At 45.4% G+C, this 13,729-nt stretch overlaps 1 protein-coding gene across 1 annotated transcript in view; it reads right to left on the bottom strand.

Annotated features, from left to right (window-relative positions):
• ADAM33 (ADAM metallopeptidase domain 33) overlaps nt 1–13,729 on the bottom strand; it is a 227,705-nt gene that overhangs the window by 44,116 nt on the left and 169,860 nt on the right. The window contains exons 5-6 of the mRNA XM_086962852.1: nt 10,652–10,728; nt 295–454 (exon numbers count right to left, since the gene is read on the bottom strand). Coding sequence (XP_086818978.1) covers nt 295–454; nt 10,652–10,728 — 237 coding nt within the window. The remainder of the gene's footprint in view (nt 1–294; nt 455–10,651; nt 10,729–13,729) is intronic.

The following is a 13,729-nucleotide window of genomic DNA, read 5'->3' as shown; positions in this document are numbered from 1 at the left end:
ACAAAGCTTTGATACCAATGGGGAGTATGGTGGTTTGGCGGTGGGGATCAGAAATTATACGAGACCAATCACTAGCCAGGGAGGACTTGCCAGGTGAATGACAGAACACGTTGTGCCTTTCAGAGGGGCATGTACCCCTTCCAACAGCCTGAACCATAAAATAAATTGCAAGGTTGTGTACTGGCAGTCTTTGTTTTGGAGTCAACTTTCTTGTAAATTATATTACTGTCAGTTTTTTTCATTGCATTGGTATATCAGTAGAAGATGTTTTAAAAACTCTTACTTATATCTTACCACATCTCTGGATTGACCAGTGGATAGAAGCTTCCTCTTACTTCCATTATGTGGATGTGTTTCGGCTCTTCGAAATGCGAGGTTAAGGACCTTCTCCTGGCTGCTACCTCCCGAGTAGGTGTCAATGCTGTAGGTCTCCTCTCCAAGCATTACATAACCACTGTAATAATAAACATAGCACTCTTTATCCGCTCGTCGTTTTCTTGACACAGCTCACCACAAATACTAGGATTAACAAATGTAAGAAGTACATCTCCGGCACAGGGACATCTACTAACCTAGTATTCCACCCTCAAAGCCCGGTCTTATCTACTTGTAAGGAGAATTTTCTGGTGTTCAATAAGGGTATGATTTGAATGAATACTATACAGCACGCATGCATCATCTGCAAAATATTCAAAACTGAAATATATGTTTAATATCTCCTGAATATTGTTTCCAAGTCGACTTGCATTCATTGTAAGCGGAAAAAAAACATTTAAAAATTCACACTAGAGATAAAGCCTTTTTAAAAAATTTAAAAAAGACAAACTGAATTAACGTAATAAATTTTAATATAACCTGTATCTCAAAGAGAATGTGCAGGTTCTGCTATTGGAGGAGGGGGGTGGGTCTTCATGTTGAAGCATCCGCCACTTCTAATTGGTCTGTTGTTGAGTTGAGCTGTTTTTCAATTGAATTAGAGTATGTAGAAAGTTCAGAATGTATCGTTTCTTTTATCCTGTTGGAATGTTAGTATTAGAACATGTGGTAATTGGGGATGACCGTCTGCCTGTGTGCATCTGGATATACCGGCGCCAAGAAACCGCTTGGTAGTAGAGCGCTTAATAAATCACTTTCAACTTCAACTTCATCCCACTCTTGTTGGCTTCAGAATTAAATCTTAATTTCTTCACCATTTCCTGTCATCTCTCACTGAACGTTAAATCATTTTTAATGAGATGATTATAAATTGCCCAACCTTTGTTATCCTCACTTTGAAATTATTCCCATACCTTCTGCAGCCTCTAATGACCTGACATGGCAGTTCAGGTAGAACTGTTCCTATTGGATCAGCCCCAAAGGTGATTTGCATATGACTGGTTCCTTTCTGTAACATGAAATTGCATATTGGGCTAAAAACAATGAAATGGACTGCAGCCAAGAGTCATTTTCAGTGGCTAACACTGCTTCAAGTAAAGGAAGAGGTGTGGTGCAGCGGCCAGGGCAGCTGACTCTGGAACATGGGCGCTCACGGTTCAATTCCCGGTGCTAGCTGCAGGTTAGCGCAGCACCTTGTGACTCTGGGCAATAGCTCGCTTAATCTTCCTGACGGTTCACAGCGCCGGGACACCTCGCCTGAGGTAGCTGCACGCTTTATAAATGCTGATATTTAATTTATTTAATTATAAAACACCCATCACTTTCTTGTGTTGCTCAGTGCGATGCCCTAAATGTTACAATTTTGCCCTGAAGTGGATCCTGTGCTCCTTGTGCCACATGGATCAAGCTTGCCAGACTCAAGAAGGTCGAAATTTCTCTAAGGTTGTTTCAATTCTTGTTCAGAGAAGACGTGGCCCGGCCTGGCAGGTCTGGTTGTACTGGAGAGGAGTTGGCCTAACGGCTAGGGTGGTCGACCTCGAATCTGGGGACCTGGGTTCGAGTCGCGGCAATGATGCTGAACATCTTGTGATTATGGGAAAATCACTTCATCTCCCCGTGCCTAACAAGAATGAATGTGTCCTCATGTAATGCAACTGGTGCTATGTAAAGCGCTCTGATACCCGATTTGGGTCAAGTTTGCGTTATATAAAACTCTGTAAAAAAAGATATTAGGACCAAAGCTGATCTGGCTGGTTCATGTCTGAGGTGGCGGAGTGAGCAAAACATAATGGGCTGGAATATGGCCCCAAGTGAATACTAGTGGTTAAATTAATTCAAGAATTCCATCTATCGCTTTTCTTCTGGTTTCAAGAGTTATGAAGACATTTGAAGGATTGAAAACCATGCAAGGTTCAAGAGCCACAATCAATTTCTTTTTCAAGGCACCCACCAGCCAACAGCACAATGTGGACAGGCTAAGTGTGTGACAAGCGGTCAGCCCTCCCATGTCATCATGGATTGAACGGTGCCTGATGAGAAGTCCACTACCCTACATTTTGATGAATCGATGTCCATGAACACAAACCACAAAGATAAAAAAAAAGTGTCATGGACGTCAGTGGAAGTTCAAATCTCCACCCAGTACAACGAAGTTGGAGCTGAGAGGATTTACACCCTTCCTCTTAGCTTTTAATAGAAACCATTTGGGCCAGCTTGCATTTAAAAAACTTCCCATGACGGCTCTGAGATGGAGAGAACTAAAGGTCATTATTGAGATGCATAATTTTAGTTTTTTCCTAAAACCATAACACATAGGTTCCACAGGTTTCAAACTCAGAAATAAATCAGGGATGTCAAATTAAAAGTAAGCAGTGTGCAACCCTTAGTTTTCTGTTAAATAGAGGTTAGATTGAAACCTCCTATAACTACTGAGTGGTAAAGTACCTTACAAATATGAACTTTTACTATGAGAACAGAAATTACAAAGGCTGGGCAAGCTGGCATTTGTGTTGGTTTGTAATTGGAATTTTTATAGTCACCTGGTGCCGTATTACATATAGTGCCCTGGGGGTGCAACGGGTGTGTGCACACTCTTTTTGTGCCCCCCGGGCACTATGGTAATACAGAAAGGACCGCAAATGCACATTTAGCGCCAGTGCTATCCTGAGAGGACATTGCTTCTAATGATTTGGGCGTAGCTCCATGCAAATGAGGGACTCACTTTACCCCTGCTCCCAGGCCTTATTACTGGCACAGATGACGAGGCAATCTGTCGGTGTGTCCTTCTGAAGGCAGTCACCTCAAAGGGTCAATAGGGCTCCCATGGACCCCCCCCCCCCAGGCATTACCCTGCAGGTGGGCGCAGTCACTTGCTGCAGCCATCAGCAAGGCATCTCTCTCTCTCCTCTTTAATGTGCAGGCGGGTGTTGTCTGCATAGAGAAAACATGCAGCAGCTTGTAAATATCTGCTATGTATTTTACTGCTGCCCGCGGTGCAGCATATTCATTGTAATAGGTTGCACTGTCCCCGTTTGCACCCGGCACCCTTTGTGTAATTTGGGCCCTGATTAAGCATACTTAATTTCAGGTATACCATTTGTCGATAGTTCCAGTTACCGCCAACTGAAAGTAGCATCATTTGTATAAATCTAACTTGCTCATAAGCACAGCACTGTTTAAAGGACTGCTACTTAATTGTTTTAATATGCATAAGAGGCTAGAGCTTTGTATCTCACCTACCACACACCTCGATTAATCGGAATATGGCGATTTAAGGTCAACACAATGTGTTTTCTCCAGGTGAACAAGGCAACTGTAGTCCGCCACCTCTAACCCCCGTCATGGGATGACCAGATTTTCCCCAAAAGCAGCAAATGTGGGCCAGTTTCGAGGAGGGCAAGAAGCCAAATGCTATTTTAAAAATCACTTCACTTCACAAGTAATCATCCACGGAGTCTAAAGGAGAACTTGCCCTACGGGCAATTTCTCAGAATTAGACAGAATTGTACATTCAAGGATGAATATATGCATCATGCGAACAACTTGAAGGAGAAATTAACATCAAGAGGCTATCCGAAGAAACTAGTTAAACGTGCCTTAAAAAGAGCTTGGTGGACACCACAGGAGTCCCTTCTGACTAAAAAAGAAAAAAATCCACTGGAACGGATCGTGTGCTTATCAACTTACTGTCCCACGTCCAACTGGTTGAAAAAATTAATCAATCAGAATTGGCACTTAGTAAAAAACCTAGATCCATAATTAATTGAAGCACCCCTATTCACATTCAGAAAAGACAAGAGTATTGCGAAACAAATAGTGCACGCAGTCCAACCCAAACAAAACATTACAACAAGGAGAGACTATGTAGGCCTTCCACCCATCAAAGGCCATCATAAATGTGGGACCTGCATTTGCTGCCCACTGACAATTGAAGGGGATTTGTTCTCTCATAATGGCATCCATTGGAAACACATGCAATTCACAAACTGCAAATCCAAATATGTTGTATATGGAATACTGTGCCCGTGCAAAAAACTCTACGTCCGGAAAACAAATCAAGAAATCCGTCATCAGATTGCACAACACAAGTCAAGAATCAAAAAGAATGTACAGACGGCTCCCCTCGTCAACCATTGGAACACGCATTCCCACACAGAGAAAGATTTAAGGTGGACTATTATTTCAAAAGTCGAACACGATGCTAGAGGAGGGGACTTGGAGACAAAACTTACCAAAAGAGAAGCAACTCTTATCATAAAATTCAATACTGCAGTTGACGGCCTGAACGAGCTGTCAGAGATTTTCCACGTGATCACGAGCTGAATAACCACGTCACAGAGCAATAATGTCAAAGACCATGACTAAATTCAAGGAGGATTTGGCAATTGGAATGGTTTTCAATGAAACACATACCATCATCAACTTGAAAACAAATATTAAGCTGGCCACGATGCCCGTCACAGACACTATTCAATGTTAGGAAATTTAGACCAAGTATAAGCAGAGACCACAATTCATCTGTCCCAAAGGCGCTATTTAAATGTGTGGCTTTTCGCACGAATATCATTTGATTTTCCAGCATGAATGAATCATGGTATTGTTTAAACGTAACAGTATTTTGTAGTGTCGCGCTCTAGTGGTTGCGCGCTACGTAGTGACGTAGCGCGCGAGGCAGCCATTTCCCGATCGCGCAAATGAGCGCGAGTCGGAGATAAACCCCGGAGGGTATTAGACGTCCCGGCGCTCTCTGGAGCAGTTATTTGAATAAAGCAGAGTTCCCCCACTGCATTGGGCTCTGTGTCATTTGTGTGGACCAGGCAACAACATTATAGTGGCGACGAGGCTAGGAGCAGGAATAATAAAGGAGAAGAGGACAGAGAAATACGAACCCAGCACCACGAGGCACGAGAGATTGCCCAAGGACCACGAGGGACCGACACATAGGAACTGCTGGAGAGTGTGGCAGTGGCACAGAGCGACACAGGGAAGCAGCAGAGGCTGCAAAAGTAACCAGGTACAAGAGTCATAGAGACACTGGTGAAGAAAGACTAGAACAGACCCCACTGGGCCCCGGAGCATGGAAGGGGGGGAAGAAGGGCAAGAGACACGCTAGAGGAGAAGCTAGACTCAGGGGGCACAGACCCAGACAGTGGCCCTGGCGGAATTAGGGACGGACGGCGAAAGGGGCGCAGAGGGTCCCCAATTGCAGCTAACCCAAGGAGAGAAGGCAAGCGCGCCAGGCAGCCCAAGAGGCCAGGAGGACGTAGCGAGCCGAAATAAGTGCACTGGAATCATCGTTGACTACGCCGAATCCATGCTTACCCGACCGGGCGAGCCACTAATGAAATGGGAAGACTGGAGAGAGTACATAATGAATTACATAGAAGCTCTAGAAGATGAACAAGGAGAAGATTTTCCGAGTAAGAGGAAGAGAATACTTCTACATAATTTGGGTCCGGAAGGGATTAGAGTATTTCCGAACCTGGTACCCATGCCCAGACAAGCTGCAGACGATGATGTGTTCGGACATGCCATAGAGGAGTTAAACAATCACTACCGACCCACAGTGTGCATATCTATTGACCGATACAATTTCCAGCAAAGGAAGCAAGAGATAGGAGAATCAATAGACAAATATGTGGCTGCTTTGAAGAAACTTGCGACGACGTGCAAGTTTGGAGCGTTGCACGACGACTTCATAAGGGACCAGATAGTCATGCATACCACCAACAAACACGTACAAGACAAATTGTGGGTGAGCGGAGAAGCCACGTTAAAAGAGGTGATCGTCATGGTGAAAAATGCCGAATTGACCAAGAGGTGTGCAGATGCAGCAAAGAGGGAACCGATTCCAAGGCCCATGGTGAACAAAGTAGACGACGAAGAACCATCAGGAAGGAACAAGGCAACGGCGATGGCGAATAGAGGGTCCAATAGATGGCCAGGGAAACCAGCACAACAAGGGAAGCAGAACAGAGGAGGCAGGAACATGTGCTATCGGTGTGGCAGCCCGGCTCATGAGGCCTACGACACAAGGTGCCCAGCGTTCAAGGCGAAGTGTATGTTCTGCAGCATAGTGGGGCACTACGAGAAGGTTTGTCGTCGGAAAGCGTGTCGCAACACGGCAAAATACGTGGAGCAAGATCCGGAAGAAGCCGAGGATAAGGAGCAAGATGATGAAGACACAGTACTATGTATAGAAGACCACGTGCTGGGCATACATGGGCAACGCTCCCGTAACCCACAATGTGACATGACGATCGGAGGGGTGCAGATCAAAATAGTAGCAGACTCGGGCTCTCCATACACGATCGTCCAGAGAGCTGTGTGGAAGGAGAAGTTTAGACCGAGCCTAGGACCAAGGTTGGAACCCCCGGACATAAGACCAGTCACATACACAGGAGAACCAATACTGATGGTGGGTTACCGAACACTGTCCTTCGAGTTCAAAGGACGAAGTGCCGAATGCATCACCCCCACGAGTACGGGGTATAGCCCTTTCCAGATCTTGAGGAGTAGGCATCCTTATACCAAAGACCACCTGGCGTGGAAGGAAAAGACTGTGGCCAGCAAATGGTCCCCGGCGGTGGAGCAGCACAATCTAGAAAAGGTTCAGAGGATCTATACAGAATATTATAATAAAAGACGGAATGTAAAGGAAACGTCCCTGGAAAAAGGGGAATGGGTCAGAGTCAAACTGGCCATACTACGGAAAAAAGGGGAAAGCAAGTATAGTCGTCCCCTACAAGTGAAAGAAGTGTGCGGAAGGGCAGCATTGCTCAGCGACAGGAACGTGTGGTCCCAAGATCGCATGTCCCGATGCAGTAAGATCCTGCAATGGTCGCCGGAGGAAAGAGAGAGAACAACGTTGGATCCGAGGCCCTTGGAGAATGGCAATGTCTGTCAAGAAGGAGAAAACGGCGAGGAAACTAGAGTACTGAGTGAGGAGCAAGGGGACTGTGAAGTCCCAGTAACTGAAGACTCTAAGGGAGAAGAGAGAGCAACCCAGAGGAGAGGAAGGCCGGGTACGCAGGATGAAGTGGTGGTGAGCCCCGCGGAGAACAGTCCCTGTGACCTGACATCTATTTCGGTAAGGCGTACGTGGGGGGGGGGGGCAGAGCAGTAGTGAGGCCTGCACGTTTCAGAGACTTTGAACTGGGGGACTGAAAACAGCCACGTATGCGCAGGAAGGCGTGCTTTGTGCTGTGGTACAAAAAGGGGGAGATATGTAGTGTCGCGCTCTAGTGGTTGCGTGCTACGTAGTGACGTAGCGCGCGAGGCGGCCATTCCCCGATCGCGCAAATGAGTGCGAGTCGGAGATAAACCCCCAAGGGCATCAGATGTCCCGGCGCTCTCTGGAGTAGTTATTTGAATAAAGCAGAGTTCCCCCACTGCATTGGGCTCCGTGTCATTTGTGTGGACCTGGCAACAACATTATATATTTGGACCGAGAATTAATCCGTTTTTACGTTAAAAACACGTTCTCACAAATGTGTAGTTTTTGTCAAAATAACTACAATGCCCAGCATGCCTACAATGTGGCGCCTTTTAGACGCGTCACGAGATCGCCGAGGGACGAGACTCCTCAATTGTTACCTGGGACTTTGAACCGCAAGGAGTCATCTGTATGCCCCAATGTCCAAATCAAGGTAAGAACCTTCATATCGTAGCGATGCCCTACCGCAAGTGCGCTTTGAATGAGGAAGCTGAACGCACTGAAAGCATTTAGAAAAGTTTGTGTCCTGCCGAGTTGGAGTTCAGATGCTCCGTCCAGCACCACCCCCTTTTGTACCGCTTTTGGCGCCATAAGTGTGGCAGGGTATGCTCAGACGTGAGTCCCTTGCTCACTTTGCCACTGGATTCAAGCAAGCCGGGCTGAAGACGGCTGGAATGCCAGAAACTGGTCCTCGGAAGCTTGTTTCCGGTCCAGGGAAGACATGGCTTGGCAGTTCGGGCTGGACTGTTCCCATGAGGCACAGGGTCAGACTGATTTGCATATAGCCATGTCTGAACTGGGGTGGCAGAGTGGGCTAAAGAACGGTGATGGATTAAACCCAGATCTTTTGACTGGGTGTGAGTGTTTGATTGATTCAGATGCTCTGTCCATCACCACCCCCTTTTGTACCGCTTTTGGCCGCCATAAGTGTGGCAGGGTATGCTCAGACGTGAGTCCCTTGCTCACTTTGCCACTGGATTCAAGCAAGCTGGGCTAAAGACGGCTGGAATGCCAGAAACCGGTCCTCGGAAGCTTGTTTCCGGTCCAGGGAAGATATGGCTTGGCAGTTCGGGCTGGACTGTTCCCATGAGGCACAGGGTCAGACTGATTTGCATATAGCCATGTCTGAACTGGGGTGGCAGAGTGGGCTAAAGACCGGTGATGGATTAAACCCAGATCTTTTGACTGGGTGTGAGTGTTTGATTGATTCAGATGCTCCGTCCATCACCACCCCCTTTTGTACCGAGTTGGGAGAATCGGCACACCCATAAGTACACTGTAGTGGCCATTGGCACTTTCTTTAAAAACGCCCAAAGTACGAAAGCTTCATGTTGCACATTCATTCGCTGAACGAGATTCTGTGTTTGCGAGCTATAGATGACACATGGCGCTAGCCTTAGACAATGACACCGGCATGAATAATTTAAAGGGCTTCTTTCCTCCACAGACAAGGGCTCCTGTCTCCCCCTTATCAAAGAAATATTTATAAAAAGGCACAATTCACTTCAAAGAGGATATCTACCAGAACTTTCCAGGTACTTAAATTTTTGGTGTATAGTTTAAACGCGGAAATATGGTGTTCTTTTAAACAATAGCCACATATTTCCTTTTACTTTGATAGCTACAGTCCGGCATTTACTTTATACCTTCGCACCCACGACCCTGGCCTGGATGGAAGCAAAACTTAAGTAAGAATATTTTCTGTCTTAGCCAGCACCAATGATTAGAGATATGGGCCAACTCCCTCCTCACTAGTTTCTTTTTCTTTTTCCAACAGACTTTGACTGAGTTTTGCCTGTATGAACGTAAAGGTAAGATACTTTTGCGCACAGTGTTGAGTAGTTGAGTGTGATTAGTGTAAACAAGCGAAGTAAGACATATTTCCATTCTTTTGTCTTTCAGAAATTTTGGGTCCTGAGGAGAATCCCCGCATTAGGGGTGATTCGAAACACGTAGACTATTTTTGTTCAGGCTTATCTGTGTACAAAACATTGGTTCTTTTGGTTTTCTTGAAATATAAGAAATAATTTAGATGGCCACCCTAATATCCCTTATTTTAAGAACAATTGTTCGTTAGGTGAGTCAATAGTAAAGAATATACGTGTTCCCGCAAATCTAAATACACAAAAAATGTATGTACAAGAATTCATTTTTTGTGTATTTAGATGTGCGGGAACACGTATATTCTTTACTATTGACTCACCTAATGAACAATTGTTCTTAAAATAAGGGATATTAGGGTGGGTCTTGTATGAGTGAAGTGTGATTGGATGTATGGTTGGGTGTGAGAATAACAGAATAGGTGAATGATTCTGACACAGTATGATTGATGTTGCGTTGTTCTTAGAAATTTTAGAGGTTGAATGTTTTAGAGTGTCTAAAGGGGTGTTCCTTCAAAAACACAAAAAGTAAAAATTGTGGTGATTCTCTCTTTACATACAAAAAAGAATGAAAAATAGTCTAAGGAAAGAAATTAAAAATAAATAAAGGCTTTTTGACTTCAGCGTGAAACGGAAAAAGTGGTTTTTGAGGGCAATTGTTTTAGTCATTGCCGTTCAGCATTTTGTCTATAGTATTGTTGCAGCACTGGCATTTACTTTGTTTATTCATGTAATGACGCAGCCTTGCTGCGTTTAAGCCAAACCCTGGTTGTTGGTTAATTTTGAAAATCCTAGCATCAGACCTGATAACTGTACACCTGAAAAACAACAATACGTGGGTGACCGAAGCAGGTGAAGTGAAATATTGAGACAAAGACGAAAAATATGACGTAGCGTTTGGTGGTAAATGGAAATCCTCCAATTTCAGGAAGAACTTCCAATATAGAGAGCTGAATTTCCTTCCCCATACTGTCTTTATGTTTCTGAAATTTCTGCATTTATTTCATGCCTAGGTTTAGTATTTCCTCTAAAAACTGAAGGCTTATTAGTAACCACCAAACAGAAAGTTCAGCCACTGTATTTTTATACGTATGTAGTATTTTCCTCTAAACATAGGGAGAGAGAAAAAGAGAAAGGGAGGAGTGTGGATGTGTTTTTTTCACAGAGTCAACATTCTTACCTGAGGCCATGGCAAGTGCAGGCAGAAACATAGGAATCCGGGAGCCCTTCCACAGAGCCAGTGTAGCAGCAATGATCCTAAAAAGAGAGAAGAAACCAATAAGACAAGCAAAAAAACACAATCAGGACATGCAGATATTTTCACCTTTAGGTACATTTGTATTGTTAATCACATTTTCGAAAGGGATAAAACACTATTTCTGAAAAACACAAGATATAAAACCTTAAAAGAAGAAGAAGAGTCATGGCAGGGCTTCCGCAATGAGAAACTGCAATGTGTAGGCCCCGCCACTCATGCCGGGCATCCGCCATGCGTGTCGGGCCTCCGCCACGACTGCTGAGTCTGCGCCACTACTGCCGGGCCTCCGACACGACTGCTGGGTCTCTGCCACTACTCCCGGGCCTCCGCCAAGGCCGCTGGGCCTTCGCCACGACCGCTGGGCCTCCGCCACGACCGCTGGGCCTCCGCCACAACCGCTGGGCCTCCGCCGCGACCGCTGGGCCTCCGCCGCGACCGCTGGGCCTCCGCCACAACCGCTGGGCCTCCGCCGCGACCGCTGGGCCTCCGCCGCGACCGCTGGGCCTCCGCCGCGACCGCTGGGCCTCCGCCGCGACTTCTGTGCCTTCACCACAAGTGAGGGGTCTCCTCTATGAGTGAGGGCTCGCGCCACAAGTGAGAGGTCCCTACCACGCATGTGAGGACTCCGCCACGAGTGTGGAGACCCTATGTGAATCTGGCCATCAGGGTTCAGCAGAAAAAATGTCATTTCATTCACCCAGCTGAACTAGCAGAAGTATGCATAGCAGTGGAGCACTCTAGCACCTGCGACTTATGGACCCACAACTCTGAATGCAAACAAGCTCCAGCTTCAGCCGCAGGTGAGTGTAGGGAACAACAGCCATGCAGCTGTAGTCGTCTCTCGAAGCTCAGTAGACACTGGTGACACTATTCAGCCATGCCAGCTGAACTCTCAAAACAGAACATCTTTTCTCTCCACTTGTTATTTGCACTTTTTGCTGGCTTGGCTCTGCCTAATGATATTTGCTTGCCTCTAATTTTAAATGTAAAGAAAAACTACAAGTCCCAGAATTCAAAGTGATGGAGGCTAAAAGACCAGAACTGGCAGAAGGTGACCCTCAGGAAACAAAACTGCAAAGAGGCCACATGTCTGATGGGTTTATTACTTTTCTAGTTGGGTCATTGGATACCCCATATGCAGAACCCTGCCTTCAAGAAGACACCTTCCTGTTGGCTTTGAGTGTTTAGGTCTGACTTGACTGTGCAGCTGTCACTTTACGTTATGAGATCTACAGAAAAAGAGCGCTAAGAAGCACTGCTAAGAAAGGAGCTCAGCCTCCACCCCAAGTTGATTTTCTGCTCTACAAGCTTTTGATTGTGCAGACAAAAGGTGCTGCTTCTCAAAAATAGTGCCTGTATTGCCTTGCGGGAAACCTTATGCTCTATACGGTAGGCCTGAGTTGACTATCGTAACAATCCGATCTGATTCATGAATGTCTTAACTCACCAGGCACTGAAGAGGCACTTCAAGTTATAAGCCAGGCTAATTGGCACTGCCAATGCTTGTCCAAAAATAGATCAGGGCAGGGTTTTGTATTTGAAATTCTTTGTACAACCACTGATAGGCACCAGAGCAGCTTCAGCTATGTAAACACTATGGCTATGACACCATCCTTGTTCGGACGCGTGTGCTTGTTACATATGTGTAGATTTTCATGTCCTGCACCTCAATTGTTTTCTGGGCACCACAGACGATCACCGAGGACATGTAACTGTTGTGTCAAATCATTTTTGCTTTCTGGTGGTTTTCAGCCAAAAAGATGGTTAGCACCTTAAGAACTGCAAACCCTCCATCCACACATAACAATGTCTTGATTCAGAAGGTACTGGGTTTTCTCTTCTTCTAGAGACAAGGTTACATTGAGAACAGAAGGGTTCAGATAATTCCTGGGGCAGGGTGCCTTATTCCATATTATGATCCAATTCCCAGATGAGACCAATTCAAGAGAGTTTAGTTCAGATCTTACAGGGCTTGGTAGAAGAGGGCCTGGTTGTCTCCATCAAAGTACAGGAATCCTGTACACTTTGTGAATATTCCACGGTTGTAAGGTTAGGTTATTTATGACCTGTAAAATACATGTTTTACCGTTACATAGTAAAGCTCCTGTTCTCTCATGCTTTCATGAAATACAGGGGTTTAGAAGTGCCCTTCCACATATTCTCCTGAACTTGTGACTGAAATATTCAGGTATAAGTGGTGAAGCTAAGATGGGAAGTGCACAAATAATCCACATTTACACATGGCTTGTGGAGGAAGGAAACCGGTGTTCATGGGAAATCTTTTTCCAAGAAAACCAAAAAGGAATAAAAGTGTATTCTTAATGTTTTCAATTTCTTAACCCTGTGCATAGGGATAACGCGTGGTCTCAAACAAGGATTGCAGACTCACTAAGTCATTCGCCTGGGCCATCCTATCGATTGTAGTGGCACGCGAGTCAAGGCAAAACTATTTCTAATCTGGTTATTAGGCCCTTGCGTTTGACAACAAAAAGATTGCTCCTGTCTAAGGACCTGGTTTAGATCTTGGTACACGGGTTACTGTGTCACAACAGTGACGTATATCCTGTCCGAGGCAATATAAATCCCATTATGTCCTAAGGGATTTATATTTCGGCGGACGGGATATATGTCACCGTTGTGACACAGTAACCTGTGCACCAAGATCCAGACTTGACATGAATACCATAGTTAAAGCTTTAAACAGGGGTGCCCTCTATCACCCTCTTTATTTTTATTGGCAATCGAACCGTTCTTGCATCATATAAGGAAAGACCCTAAAATTGCAGGTATACCGTTTGGGGACTGCACGGTCAAACTGACAGCGTATGCGGATGATGTACTTATCCTATCTGAAAAGGCGGATGAAGCAGTATCTGCACTCATGACGGACATTGAAGAATTTTCGAAGGTATCGGGCTACAAGCTCAATAAAGACAAAACAGAGGTCAAACTGCTGAACAATAAAGGTGACAAGGGGATCTTGGGGGACTCTGGTCTTAC

Source organism: Lissotriton vulgaris, chromosome 3_1 (genome assembly GCF_964263255.1).
Source record: "Lissotriton vulgaris chromosome 3_1, aLisVul1.2, whole genome shotgun sequence".
NCBI lineage: Eukaryota > Metazoa > Chordata > Amphibia > Caudata > Salamandridae > Lissotriton > Lissotriton vulgaris.
The sequence above is the reverse complement of the archived record's forward strand: the minus strand, read 5'-3'. Positions and strand labels throughout refer to the sequence as shown.